Below are 15,345 nucleotides of genomic sequence, written 5' to 3'. Positions count from 1 at the left end.
CAGACTGTAGATAAAGCGTTTGATGTGTCAGCAGTAGGCTTGTAACAGCTTTGACTACCTACATGATGATGAAAGGTTGAACTTTGATAAAAATGGCAAGAAAAGGAAGAGGGCTCGTTTTCTTTCTTTTTTTTGCTGCCTTTTTTTTTTTTCTTTGGAGGGCAGTTGACAAATGTCCTACCGGGGTGGTCTGGGAGGTCTCTGGGAATCTGAAACATCAGGAGGGTGTTCTCCTGTGGATTTGTTTGTTTATTTATTGATTGTTTCAGAGAGGGAACCCCCATGCTTGCCAGTAAGGCAGGGCCAGATTCTCAGGGCCCTTATCAGCAAGTCCTACCTCTTTGCTCACTGAGCCCTGGAAAGGGGCATCGCATCCTTCAGGGCAGATCACTTCTGCTGCAACTGTCCCTCAGCCTTCAATACCTACCTGCAGACACCAGACGAACCAGGGCTGGCAACTCTGCTCTAATTCCCAGGGCTTTCCTTCCTTATCCCTCATGTTTCAGGGCATTTGCTCAGAGATCTCGGTCCTCCAGGGTGGTCTTATCTTCCTGCTTCTATAATCGACAAAGAAAGGAGTCAAATATTTGTGGAAACCCCCAACCAGTTGGAATTTGCCTCTAGCAGTATCCCAGTCTTATCAGTGATTTGTGTGTCTGCCTGCATGGAAAGCTGCATTAGGGGAAGAGGAAGAAGTTTGAAATTTTCTTTTTCAACGCAGAAACATTAAAAACAAACAAACAAAAAACACAAAGCCCTGCCATGCAGCTAAGTGACAAGAAAGAGCTAAGAACAAGGACCCAAAGAGGAAGACAGGAATTTCACCTTTAAATATGAGGCTTAAGCAAACACAAGATGGAAACCCCCTTTGAAAACGGTGTTAGTGAAGAAATAATAAACCCATTTACATCACCTATTTATTTATGACTCTAATATTTATTGCACAAAATTATGACCTTTGACTCTGCCTCCGTGGGCCCTTGAAGTCCACTGCTGTCTCCACAGCTGGGCTGGTCCTGCTCACCTGGGCTGAAAATAAGCCTTGAGCTGGCAGCAGGGGAGGCCTGGCTGTGGTACCACACAACCCACCACCCCCGCCCAGCTGAGGCCATGCAGGAGTTTCTCTGTAATTCCCTGCCAGTATCTCTGAATAGGATGAACACAGTCAAACCCTCTGGGAGTCATGTGTCTGGCCATCAGAGGACACTCAAGTTCCTGCAGGGCTCACTGGCATGGACCAGAGGGTGACACGTCATACAATTTGGTGGGAACTTCAATTTAAGGGCCCTGAAGAGACCTGTTGGCAAACAGGGTGGGTGTCCTCCTTCCTTAACACCAAAACGTTGCTCCTGAAGACGTCCAGCAGCACTTACGATCGCGGCCTGTGACAATAAGGAGAGAAAATCAAATTGTCTGGATTGAATGTCACCTTCTGAAAGGTAGAATGAAATACCTAGAGATGAGCATAGGAAGAAGAACATACAGGAAGTGACGAACGTGTTCAGTTCAGCGATCATATGACCGGGGTTTAAATTGAGATTCCTGGCTATCTTTTCCTTTCTGAAAAACATGGGAAAAAACTGGCTTGTTCAGTGAGGGAAAGGCTGATAGAACAGGTTATTATAGTGTGTTGTAGTGACATTAGACCTGGAATATTACATCTGGGACTGTACAGTGAAATTAAATGTCATTTCTTTAATAATAATTTTGTTAGGCAGAATAATGGCTCCCTGACTGCCAAGATGTCTACATCCTAATCCCCCAAACCTGTGACTGTCACATTATATGGCAAAAGGGATTTTGCAGATATGATTAAGTTAAGGATTTTGAGATGGGGAGATTACTCTGGATTATCTGGATGGGCCCTTTTTACAGGCGTCCTTATAAAAGGGAAGCAGGAGGGTCAGAGTCAGAGGAGATGTGGTAACGGAAGCAAGGGCCAGGGTCAGAGAGAGATTTGAAGACGCTACACTGACGGCTTTGGCGACGGAGAAAGGAGGCCATGAGCCAAGGGAGGCAGGCAGCGCCTAGAAGCCAGAAGAGATGAGGAAACAGACTCTTCCGTAGAGTCTGTAGACGGAATGCAGCCCTGCCGACGCTTTGATTTTAGCCCAGGGAAATTGATTTCAGACTTCTGACCTCCAGAATTGTGAGATTATAAATGTGTGCTGTTTTAAGTCACTAAGTCTGTGTGGTAATTTGTTACAGCAGCAGTAGGAAACCAAAACAACAATACAATTGGACTGATAAACATTAATTGATGGGAAAAATAAAAGGAATTTGGCTCGGGCTGACTCTTAAAGCAGGTCTTGATTTTCTGACTGTGAAGGAAAAAAAAAGGTTTTTGTTTTTATCAGCCCAGTGGGCACTTCTCAGGGGTCATTGTTTGCACAAGATTTTCATGGGACAAAATAAATATCTTGGCCAAGCTTTGCTGACATATCCTTGACTCTTTGTGTAGAATCGAAGTTGAGTTTTGTTTTATGACTTGGAAACAAAAACCCGTGCATAGCATAATGTTCAGCTTCTTGGGGTCGAACGTCTCCAGGATCCACACAGATGGTGATGATAAAGGCTGAGTTGGACTCAGCACAGATGCCTTGGAGAAGCACAATTCAATCCTATCCATCGCAGGCACCCATTCCTTCCCTCCTACCCTCTGCCTCCACAAGCCTGAATAAAAGTGGCCTTCAGCTACCGGAGAGGTGAAATGGGGCCCGATTCTTCTCTCAGAGAGAACCCCTCCACCTGAAAAATGTTCTCCATCATTCAGAACACGTCTCGATCACATGTTACAAGCTGTGATGTGCACTAGCTGCTGGAGAAACTCACAAGAGAAATAAGCTTTAATCCCTGCTCGCTGGAAGCTCCTGTTAGTGAGGCATTTGCAACATGCAGTGCCTTGGACAGCAGCATCCAACTCAGCTGGGAAAGTTATTAAAAATGCAGATTCCTGGACTGTGGCTTGCGAAAACATTGGTCTAGTGCAGTGGTTCTCAACTGGAATTGATTTTGTCCCCCAGGGACATTTGGCAGTGTCTGGAGACGTTCCTGTTTATAACAACCAGGGGATGAAGGGAGATACTGGCATCTAGTAAATAGAGGCCAGGGATGTTGCTAAACATCCTACGATGCACACAATGGCCTCCTGAAACAAAGACTTATCTGACTCAAAACATCAATAATGCCAAAGTTGAAAAGCCATAGTCTAGTGGGTAAGTCTCACAACCTCCCACACAAATCATTATGCCATGTGGTGTATACATATATGCCTATGTAGTGTGTGTGTATCTATATATATCTTTCTCTTTCTCTCTCTCTCCCATCGTAGTGGGCTTATCACCCACTATAATTTGCAGGTGACATCTCTGCCTTTGTCCACTCTACTTCTGCTCCCTCAGCCTCACAGCTCTCCTGCTGCCTCTCTTCTGCTTGGATTTCCTGTTCTGCACTGGCCAAGAACCAAGTCCTTTACCCCTGGAGTAATTGTCATGCTCCGCAACTTTACCAAAATAAATTTCCAGGTTGAAGAGAGGCATGGATAAGGACATCCATTTCTTTGGGGAAAGATTTTTGAGCTAACCTGTAATTCAGAGTTGGTGCTCTGCTCACAGATCAGCTCTATACCACTGGCTATTTTGATGTAAGAGTTATGGGTCACACATGAACTCTTTGCACCCAAGATGTATTTCTCCCCTACACTAACCCCTCCAGTTTTTCTCTCCCACTTTCCCCATGTTTATCTAGAATCAATGGAGAAGTCCATTTTCTTCAAGCAATTGCACATTGGGAAAAAAACTGCTCCAGAATGTGGTTGAGTGTAGCTGATTGGTTGTAACCGGTTAGCAATGCACTGCTGTGCTTCCCCCCGCCTCCCATTAGGGGCCCACACTCTGTTTCCCGGTCAAGGGATGAGTGCCATGTCACATGGTACAGAAAGGTTTCCAGCCCCCAATTCTCAGCAGCCCTCAGGGGTGGGAGAAGCATCCTGCATGCACATGGCTGTGGTTTTATCATCTTGCACTCATCACTATATTCAGGAAGATAGATTTTTTTTATTATTATTGCGCAACAGAACTCTTGCTCTAGGGTAAACTTTGACACAGAGCAATTGTGTTCTTGACTAAATCAGCTAAAACAAAAATAAGAAAATAGACCTGGAACAAGTTTCATGTTTTTCTTTTAAAAACAGCTACTTTTGGAGAAGCACTCACATATGTAATTAGAAGAAAGGACCACTTCTAAAGAACAAACTTGCCTTCTCAAGGAATGGCAAATGGTGAAAATTGTAACTCACCAGTATGGTGGAAGTTCCTAGCTTGCCTCTTCTTGTTGACCAGATGGGAATAGGCATTAGTCCCTATGCATTTTAACCATTTAGAAATTTTCAAACATTTGACAAAAATACATGGAATACTAGGAATCCTGCCAGCTTTACAAATTGAAGTTGAGTGTTGCTTTTTGAAGTATCAGCACCAACATTTAATTGGTACCCAAAATATTCAAAACCCAAGGAGATACAAAGGTAAGGGGATGCAGACAGCCCTGAACTCTGCCATCTGATCAGCACCCTGTAGTTAAAGTGCTCTGAAAAATTCATCTGGATTCTGGAGCTCATTCTGTGTGGCGGCTCTTCCTTTCATTCAACGAATTTTTACTGAGATGCTCCCTTGAGCCCATTACTCTCCTTTTTTTTTTTTTTTGCGGTACACGGGCCTCTCACTGTTTTGGCCTCTTGCATTACGGAGCACAGGCTCCGAACGCACAGGCTCAGCGGCCATGGCTCACGGGCCCAGCCGCTCCGTGGCATGTGGGATCTTCCCGGACCGGGGCACGAACCCGCGTCCCCTGCATCAGCAGGCAGACTCTCAACCACTGTGCCACCAGGGAAGCCCCCATTACTCTCTTGAAGGATATTAGGCTCAAAGGACTGGTTCCTGCCCATACCATAATCTAGCTTAGAGGCAAAACCAGTGTCTCTTAGGGTTAAACGTTTATGTATGTGTCAAAAATACAGGAATATAGATGAGAAAAGAAGAAGTATGGGAAGATGGAGGAGGTTACTGGGAAATGAAGACATCTAGAAGACTTCACAGATGAGAAGAGGTGTGAAATAGACCTTGAGTGAAGCCCGATTTCCATAGGGGTTAATGATGGGGGGAGAGAGGGAAAGAGACATGTAGAAAGAAGATAGAAGGCATAAGATGTTCTTGGGGACAGGAAAGAAACAAGATACACAGGAACCCTCTCTCTGTGTTGGTGTTGGGAGGAAAGGCGATGAGAGAGAAGATTGTGGGGTATCTTGACAAAGTAGCCTAACTGCAGTAACAAAGAACTAATGCATCTGCGTGTTTTAACAAAATAAAATTTATTTCTTGCTCATTTAACAGTTCCTTGCACGTGTTTAGTGGGTATATTTCCATATGGTGACTCAGAGAAGCAGGCTCTTTCACTTTGTTGCAAGGTTCTTGCTGTTCTCACCATTCAGCTGGCTCTCCTTCCAGTAGGGAGAGAAAGTGAGAGCATGGTGCTTTGAATGGGAGAGATTTTTATGAGTCAGGTCTGGAAGTGTTCTACATTATTTTCATCTACCTCCCATTGACCACCCCTAGCTGCAAGGGAGTCTGAGGAATGTAGATGGGCTCTGTGTCAGGAGAAAAAGGATTCTACACACACATACTCACTTCTACATTGACTTTTAGCTTAAGTGGGCTGAACTTCCTCCTGAATGCAGTGGTAAGTCATCCCCCACCTTAGTATGGGGGCACGCTCCATAAAGAATGATTTTTGTATGTTATATTCACTGCTGTATCCCCAACGTATGGTACACCTTGAATAAGTCTTTGATCAAAGAATGAAACAGTGGTTGGATGCTGGAAAGGAGTCTTGGAGATATTGAACCTCCCAGGATGGTTTAGTGTAAGAGAGTTGAGGCAGGGAAGCCAATTAGAAAGTGATGGCGATAATCTGATAGAGCCTGAGTTAGTGCGGTTACAATAGGAATTAGTACATTTTTAGAACCAGACATATTTATTTCTGCTATTTTAACTTTCTTAGTTTACAGCAGAGCCCCAGCTTATAGTTTAACCAGAGTCCCTGCTGAGTTGAAATCACAGAAGCAGGTTGTGAGCCGAAAGGGCCTGGGACTTTCTTTGGAGGTATTAATTGGAATGCAGCCTTGGGACTTGGGCTATGCTACAGTACTGCAACCCAAACAAAATAAAACCTGACCAAACCAGCAAACCCAGATTGGAGTTCAAGTTACTTTAACAGACTCTTGGGAAACGCAAACTGCAGTTGTATTATGTATGCAAAATTCACTCTTTGACCTTATTGTAAGGAAAATTACTGGAGTACACACAGTCTTTGGCCAGCTTTCCAGTGTGTTGGACAAGTTAACGGCTATGCAGTTATGCAATATTTTTCTTAAATTTTCATTTTAAAATATGCTTGAAAAATAGATGCTTATCCAACAAGAACAGAGAATATCCATGAAAAGAATACGTTCTCTGTGCACCTAAGAGAAGCTGACACCCAGGCAACCTCGTGTGGCCCAAGGCTTCATGATTTTAGGAAGTTGCTGGCAGATGAACTTCTTTGAAATTAAAAGCTAAAGAGAGCATTCTGTCCTCCCTCTAGATTTGACTTTTGTGGTTTATGTATAAGCTGGGGCAGACCTCACAGTATGACCTAGACTCAGGTTATGCGCCTCTGAAGTCTGCTGAAAGGCCAGACTTCAGGATTATGCAGAGTTGAGTGAGGAACCTCACTGAGAACAGCCAGGGATTCCTAGGAGAGTTTTAGCGATTCTTGCTGATCTGGAAATAATGTAAAAACAACAGAAGAGCTTTTTGTGGTATTTTCGTGTGTTTTCTGTTGGTTTGGGGAAGAAGCCAACATTAAAGTGGCTTAAAAATAATAAATATTTAAAAAGACATAACGTGCCCTACCCTTTTCATCCATTCCTACCAAAAAATAAACTATCATAATGAAAATGGCAAGAACAGGAAGGGAAAGCAGAAACAACAGGCGACAGTAGTATGCTAGGATGGGCAGGATCCAGACGGCTAATGTCTGGTGTCAATACAGAAAGTGCTGGGGAAGGTGTGAGGAAACGCCACAAGGGAATCTTTCCCTTGGGAGGCCCAGGACTCTTTGAAGCGTGAGCTCCTCATTTCCTGAGTTCTCTCGAGATAGAAATTCCAGGCTTGAGACAATGGGTACTTTTTAGGGTCTACTAGTTTGGTTTCTAGCTCAAATCCTAGAGAAGCCAATTCATTGAAATTCCATTTGCCTAGTGATCTATCTACCAAACTTACTGATTTTTCTAAAGAAAAAACCTTAATTATTCCCAAATTTGATAGCAATTCATAGTGCACAGGATGGTTTTCACACGAGCCTTGCGGAGTTATTGGATGTAAATTGACTGGAAAGCACTTTTCTTTTTTTCTGCTCCAGCTTTCTGAAGATTCAGTTACAAGTTGCTGAGGCTGGAAAAACAGGGGTCCCTGCTGAGGGATAGGGAAGGGGGAGTTGGTATGCTCATCTTCACATCCTGGAGAGGCGAGAGATGCTGACGGGCAGAGGAGGGATGCTGAGGAAGAGAAGAAAGGAATGGGTGTCAGAGGTGATAGATGCTGGAGGACAGAAAGGGTCAAGGATGAGGGGCAGGGAAAGATTTGAAGGCTCTAGAACATCTTCCAAGGCTGCTAAAGCTCTGCCAGTCCTTCTAATATCGATAATCATAAACCTTCTACTTACTTAATCGAAACAGGTTTGGTTAGCTGGGCGACTTCAGTGAAATGGTTCTTCCGAACATTGGCTTTCAGTATATCCATTTTCAGCAGATTGGCTAACTTCCCCAAATCCGAGCCTTGCTGAGCCACTCTAGCAACACCTTTAAGGTGTGGCCAAAAGGGAAGCCTTCATGGAGGAAGCTGTCAGCAGGACAGAAGAGGACACATCTCAGTAAAACCCCAGTAGTTGCTTTGTTGCATTGGGCTTGGAAAGAGAGCCCACCTCGTTTGGGTTTGCCCGAGACTTCCCTGGTTTTAGTATTGAAAGCCTCAAATCTCAGGCAAACTGAGATGGTTGGCTGGTCTTAAGAGGGGAAAAGGTAAAGAAAGGTGGTGGTGACTGGGGAGAGGTGATGCTGTAGCCATCTCTTTAGGGGTGGTCGGTCTTCTCACGGGTATCATTCATGGGACTTACAGGGAAGATCAAAGGATGCCTGGGGACAGTTGCACAGATCTGAGCAGTCACCCCAGCGACCCAGCACCAGGAAAGGCCTAGGTTTGTTCCAGATATCTTGGTTAGACAATATATATATATATGCAAGTACTTTTCTAAATGTGCTTTTTTCTCTTTCTCTTTTCTTCAGGGAGGCAGGACACAGTGCGTGAGAGAAGTCTGTCCCATTCTCTCCTGTCCTCAGCACCTTAGCCACATTCCCCCAGGACAGTGCTGCCCCAAATGTTTGGGTGAGTGACTGTTTGCAGGTCAAAGAACAATGTAATTTCTTCTTGGAGTTTCTGCTGAGAGTCGTCATCCACTTTGTTATCTTGAGGTTCTCAAATTGTGCTATTTCGTGGCTTCTTAGAGACAATGCCTTCTTCTGATTACCCGAGTGTAAGGTGTGTACAGAGTTTGTCTCTCTTCTGGGCCTCCACAGAGCTTTCTTTTCTCTTGTCTTCCCATGTATCTATAAACCCAGTACACTGGACAACCTGGGATAATAGCCCCTTGTGGGGAGAACAGTATTGAAGAAACCATCTTTAATTGGACATATGATGATTAGTAGGAATATATTTTTGTGGGGAGAACAGTATTGGGAAACAATCTTTAACTGGGCATCTGACACTTAGTAGGAATATATTTTAAAGGCGTGTGAAGTAAACGCACATGGAGGAATATAGTGTAATTGGGTTGGCCAAAAAGTTCGTTTGGTTTTTTCCATACGATGGCTCTAGTAGTGCTTAGTTGTCTTTAACTTCATTCAAAAAATTTTGTTAGATTGTATTGTGACAACTGTCATATCAGCGTGCTTTAAAAAAAAAAAACCTTATCAAAATTGGTGAATTTTTGTATAGCCATTTTAATATTGAAGATGGAAGAAAAAAGCAACATTTTTGGCATATCATTCTTTATTATTTCAAAAAAGGTAAAAACACAACTGAAACGCAAAAAAAGATTTGTGCAGTGTATGGAGAAAGTGCTGTAACATGAACGTGTCAAAAGTGGTTTGCGAAGTTTTGTGCTGGAGATGTCTTGCTGGACGATGCTCCACAGTAGGATAGACCAGTTGAAGTTGATAGCGATCAAACTGAGGAATTGAGAACAATCAATGTTATACTATGCGGGAGATAGACGACACACTCAAAATATCCAAATCAAGCGCTGAAAATCATTTGCACCAGCTTGGTTATGTTCATTGCTTTGATGTTTGGGTTCCACATAAGGTAGGCGGAAAAAACCTTCTTGACTGTGTTTCCGCATGCGATTCTCTACTTAAATGTAACGAAAATGCTCCATTTTTAAAACAAATTGTGACGGGCAATGAAAAGTGGATACTGTACAATAATGTGGGATGGAAGAGATCGTGGGGCAAGCGAAATGAACCACCACCAACCACACCAAAGGCTGGTTTTCATCCAAAGAAGGTGATGAAGGTTATGTATATGGTGAGATTGGAAAGGAGTGCTCTATTATGAGCTCCTTCCGGAAAACCCAACGATTAATTCCAACAAGTACTACTCCCAGTTAGACCAACTGAAAGCAGCACTCGGCGAAAAGCGTCTGGAATTAGTCAACAGAAAACGCATAACCTTCCATCAGGATAACGCAAGACCGCATGTTTCTTTGATGACCAGGCAAAAACTGTTACAGCTTGGCTGGGAAGTTCTGATTCATCCACTGTATTCACCAGACATTGCATCTTCAGATTTCCATTTATTTCAGTCTTTACAAAACTCCCTTAATGGAAAAAATCTCAGTTCCCTGGAAGACACCTGGAACAGTTCTTTGCTCAAAAAGTTTTGGGAAGATGGAATTATGAAATTGCCTGAAAAATGGCAGAAGGTAGTGGAACAAAATGGTGAATATGTTTGTTCAATAAAGTTCTTGGTGGAAGGGCTTCCCTGGTGGCGCAGTGGTTGAGAGTCCGCCTGCCGATGCAGGGGACACGGGTTCGTGCCCCGGTCCGGGAGGATCCCACATGCCACGGAGCGGCTGGGCCCATGAGCCGTGGCCGCTGAGCCTGCGTGTCCGGAACCTGTGCTCCGCAACGGGAGAGGCCACAACAGTGAGAGGCCCGCGTACCGCAAAAAAAGATAAATAAATTAAAAAAAATAAAGTTCTTGGTGAAAATGAAAAATGTGTCTTTTATTTTTACTTAAAAAGCGAAGGAACTTTTTGGCCAACCCAATACTTTTAGAGGCAAAAACAAGCAGGAGGATAACATGCCAAAAATGAGAGGTTTGGAAGGGAATAATGAATAATAGTCAATAAAAAAGGAGGATAAGCTATTTCTTTTTGAGCAATTGCTATGTGCTAGGCACCATGTGAAAACACTGTATATGCTTTTTCTCATTTAGTTTTCTCAAGAGGCTGTGACATACAGGTGCTAAGTGTAGGATTCTGATGTGTAATGTAGGTGCCATTCTTAGTTTTATTGTACTGAGAAGCAAGCAGATTCCTAGAAGGTAGCACAGCTAGTGAGCTATGAAGTTGACACCTGAACATGAGTCTCTGTGATTCTTGAGCCCACAGTTACTTTAACCTGCTGCCACTCATCTTCCCTGGTGACATGGAGAGCAGCACGAATGTTACCAACTGAGAGGAGACAACCCATGATGGAGAGGCTCTAGAGCATGAGACTCTTTGGCTTTTGTTTAAACTTTATGTCAGCTTCTTCCATGTGATCCTTAGGTCCTTGAGTTAGTTGAGGTCAGACTCTTTAAGATTCAAATAAAAGTAGCTTGATCCATCACGTGAATACAATAGAATATCCAGCATCCCCACCAGAATCTCCAGGGACCCTTGGGGGATGGCTTATATTTTCTCTAGTCACCACTGGCTTTGTGTTTCTGCTTCTGCTGTTTTCTCTCTCTTTGTACCCTTTCTCTTTCCTCTATTCTCTCCTCCCCCTCCCCCTTCCCTCCTCCTCTTCCTCTTCCTTCTTCTTCTTCAACATCGTTTTGTCCTTTCAGGGACAGCCCCCCTCTAGTCTTTTCACATTCTGTCGTTCTATTGAGTCAGGGCTTGCATAGCAGATTTCACTGAAGGTTTACCATCAATGGGGATGATTACTTTTCAGGGAAGCACAGTGAATAACATAAAATGAACTATTAAGCTCCCTTTGTTCTTAAAAGGTCTTAGATATTTTGCCTTCAGGAAAATTTCATTGTTTGCCTCTTTTGTTTGGGCTCCAGTCTCCTTTCCTTACTGTCCATACTTTTTCCTTGAATATCTGTCTTTTCTTTTATAGCTTGCCTTCCCCAGTTCCAAAACATCTGCTGATTTATTTTCCTCCTTCCCAGCTTATCATGGCCATACCTTGAAGACTTATCTTTCTACAACCAAATTGGCAAATAAAAGTATCTTGTTAAACTAAGGCAGATTTCTCCTCTTTGGAGGATTCTGCTGCTAATTCTTCATCTAACAATGTTTGCCTTCCTGCTGTGTACACACACACACACACACACACACACACACACACACACACACCCCTACTTTTAAAGTAAATACAAAGGTATTCTAAGAACAAAGCAGAATTGTTTAGACATGGCTGACTAAAGGCATTTCCACTGATTTGTGTGCTTCTTGGGTTGCCAGCCTGTTCTTGTGCCCCTGGGATAGAATTAGCCAGTTCGCTGTTGTTGAAATTCTCATGCTGTGGGTCATGGTGGAAGCAGTGTCCTGTCTAAGTGGGAAAGTCACCACAGAGGAGGTGTCGTTTGGGGCCTGGCCTTGAAGATAAGTAGGCTTGATTGATGCTTTGAAGCTGGTATCGTGGATATTCTGAGTCAAGTCAGAGGTTTCTCACATGAACAATGGCTGTTGTATTGAATGCAGATTTTTCTGTCCGTGGTCATAAGACAGACTACAAAAGGAACGTCAAGTCTTAGGAAACTTGAAAGTCATAATTCTTCCAAATGAGACCTTTTACAGTTGGGCTAAGCCCCTGCAGAACAATGTGGAAATGGCTTAAATTAGGCTATGCATGGAGTCTCTGAACCATTCTTTTGAATGTTTTATCTTATTTTGAGCCATGATGACTTTGGGATTAAAGTAAGATTGTATGTTTTTTGAAAGTAAAAAGAAACATACCCACACAACAGAAGACAGAAAGGAAAAAAAAGGAAACACAGGGATGCTTACTAGGTGCCTCTTAGACTAATTAGACTTTCGGCTTGTTGGACACTGATGTGCTGTTCAATTCTCCCTTGACCAAGGTTCATTCACACAACATACCTCTGCCTTTTGTATGACAACATTCTTTTCCTCTCTTTTCTGATTTTCAATGATAGCCTCGTCAGAGGTTTGTGTACACAGAGTACCCAGTGCACCTCTTATTTATTTATTTGTTTTTGGCTGCGCTGAGCCACATGCGGGATCTTAGTTCCCTGACCAGGGACTGAACCCGTGCGTGCTCCCTGCAGTGGAAATGTGGAGTCTTAGCCACTGGACTGCTGGGGAAGTCCCCCAGTGCACCTCTTAGGGTGACACAGCCCAGGATCGTATTTGAATTATACCACCTCTAATAATGATAACACTTATCATCTGCCACTTATTGGGTGTGTTTAACGAGTTCCAGGCTCCGTGCTAAGAGCTTTACACCAATATTTTTAGGTAAAATTTACATTTTCTAGAGGGATAATTCAAGCCATTGGTCACATTTGTTCAGGGGGATAAACTCGTTGAAGAGTCTTTTTGTTCAGCAGTTTACTGACGTATCAATCCACCAGTCCAACCATCTATAAAAGATTGGAAAAAGGCAAACCAGGTTATCACAGTTTGGAAAAAATACTCAATTGAAGCAGAGCTATTTTTAATTCTTAAAAGACAGAAATATCTCTCTGATTTGAACAATTCTAATTCTGAGAACAGCATTTAGCATGTGCTTATAAGTATTTCAGCATTTCATTGGGCCTCCTAATAAATAGAGATTTCTTTTAACCTTTTTACAGGAAGAGTGTGGGTATAAATCTGATGAGTGATGATTAATCTTTGACTTCTCAACTTAGTCCTTAATTGAAGTAATATTTCAGGGATGTTTTATGTGATCCAAGGAGTAGAGATTCAAATACTGAAAGAAAGGAGGATATTGGATTGTACCCTTTATTCGGGGTTGCTTTTTTGGTCCTTTGGGTCCCCAATCAAATCCTCACATCAGGGAAAACCAAGGTAATTCTACAAGTGGTGTGATGCCTGTGGAAGGTTGGACCCTGGGGGAGTTGGAGTCTGCCTCTCGGTGCTCTTTGAGTTAGCATCACCCTTCATGCCAATGGACTTATCATTTATTCAACTGAGATGCTATCTCATTAGTTCTTTTTCCTCATCCTAGTCCTTCCTGGGATATCTTGACTTCTCCTGCCTCTTCCCTGCCAATACCCACTTTCTGGATAATTTTATTTATTCTTTCAGATACAGCTCAGGCATCACATCCTCCAAGAAGTCTTCTCTCCCTCCCTGTCCCCACAGTTTCCAGATTGGCTTCTTTCCAGAGCTGACCATCTTGCTGTATTGAAATCATCTTTTGTGGGTGTATTTCCCCAGTAGACTGAGCTCTGTCAGGATAGAATGTCTTAGTCATCCTGCTTCACTATGATGAACTCGTAATAAAGATTTGTTGAACTTAAAGGATTCAGTGTGGAATCAAAGTCTCTTTAGCAAAAACTCTCTAAAGTCATGACTCCTGGGGATCCCCTGGGAACATCTGACCCAAGGCTCTGTTTTAGTGCACCAAAATAGCTGATCTTGTGAGAATGTTTAACACTCCTGTGATGTAATTGCTGATGATGAAGTGGGACATACCTGGCTTCTGTCTTGCTAACGCTATGCCATTGCTTCCCTCTAGGTCAGAGGAAAGTATTTGACCTCCCGTTTGGAAGCTGCCTCTTTCGCAGTGATGTTTATGACAATGGATCCTCTTTTCTCTATGATAACTGCACTGCATGTACCTGCAGGGTAAGGTGGTTCTGAGGGGCTGCGGTCCAACACTGATAGCATTTTTGGTTTTTAGTGTTAACATAGCCAAACATGATAATGTGTTAATTACGGGAAGGAGGCATTATTGATGTCACTTTATGAGTAAAATCTTACTTCAAGGTCACAAGAATGTTCAAACATAGGACCCAAATTACAACTCACTGTCATCTTCCCAGGACCCGTAAGTTAGCTCCTGGTGGTGAGAATTAAACTCTTAGTGGCTGTCCTTCCTGAAGGACTTTCTAAAAAAATCAGACAAATGCACATGGCAATGTTCTCTGGCTCTAGTTATTCAAGATGAATTCTCTGATGCACCTGGCAATAAAAATGGCTTTAATCACATTCAAGAGAAAAGAAAGGCATGGATTCACAGTTTATCATAAAAATAAACCTGGTAGCTTGGGAAGAGAGTATTTATGTGTTGTTCGTTGTACCATTTCTTACTTGAGTCATTGCATACTTTTCTCAAAAGGCAACCACAAGTCTAGTGACTGGTAAAGAAAGAATTCCACAGCTTCAGAAATTTCAAGGGATACATATCACACGTTTCTAGACTATGTTTACTTGGTGATTTATTTCTGAAACCGAGAAAATCATTTATATGGAGGACTTTAGGATCATTCATTAGTGAGTTAACCCAAACATCTATGTGACACGAGTTTAGAATAATACATTTTGGTGGTGATAGTTGCTGTTTTGTTTTTAATAGCCAGAGGGCTATAGAGGGAAAGAGGAGCTTTTCTCAATGTCAACTATGAGTCAGTAGCTGGGATTAGAGTTCAGAAGTTCCTGGTTACTTGAGGCATGCTTTGTTAAGTAGCATGCACTCCGTCAGGGAGGTGGCCCAGTAAGGTCTGAACTGTCTGTTCCCTGGCACTGAACAGTGAGTAATTCTGAAGCCCGGGACTACCTTCCTGAGGCTCCGTCCTCTCTTCCGTGGTTTGTATTATCCTGTGCTAAACACATAGCCACTCCTTCCGCCTTGGCCTCCATCCTCAGGACTTCTCTTTCTCTCCAGGAATTTCACAGGTTATAGCTTCCTCTTGGGGATACTGAGCCTTTGATGAAACACATCACATTTCCAATTCTCTTGATTACTGGAAAGCCAGGCATCCCAGGAATGGAAATTAGTTATGC

General features: G+C 43.0%; 1 protein-coding gene across 2 annotated transcripts in view; it reads left to right on the top strand.

The window, feature by feature from the left end:
* The window catches only part of BMPER (BMP binding endothelial regulator), a 259,931-nt gene that overhangs the window by 137,277 nt on the left and 107,309 nt on the right, over window positions 1–15,345 (top strand). For both annotated transcript variants that reach the window (XM_060156029.1, XM_060156031.1), the window contains exons 7-8: window positions 8,381–8,480; window positions 14,078–14,187. In XM_060156029.1, the coding sequence (XP_060012012.1) occupies window positions 8,381–8,480; window positions 14,078–14,187 (210 nt within the window). The remainder of the gene's footprint in view (window positions 1–8,380; window positions 8,481–14,077; window positions 14,188–15,345) is intronic.

Source organism: Lagenorhynchus albirostris, chromosome 8 (genome assembly GCF_949774975.1).
Source record: "Lagenorhynchus albirostris chromosome 8, mLagAlb1.1, whole genome shotgun sequence".
In the NCBI taxonomy this organism is placed as follows: domain Eukaryota; kingdom Metazoa; phylum Chordata; class Mammalia; order Artiodactyla; family Delphinidae; genus Lagenorhynchus; species Lagenorhynchus albirostris.
The sequence above is the reverse complement of the archived record's forward strand: the minus strand, read 5'-3'. Positions and strand labels throughout refer to the sequence as shown.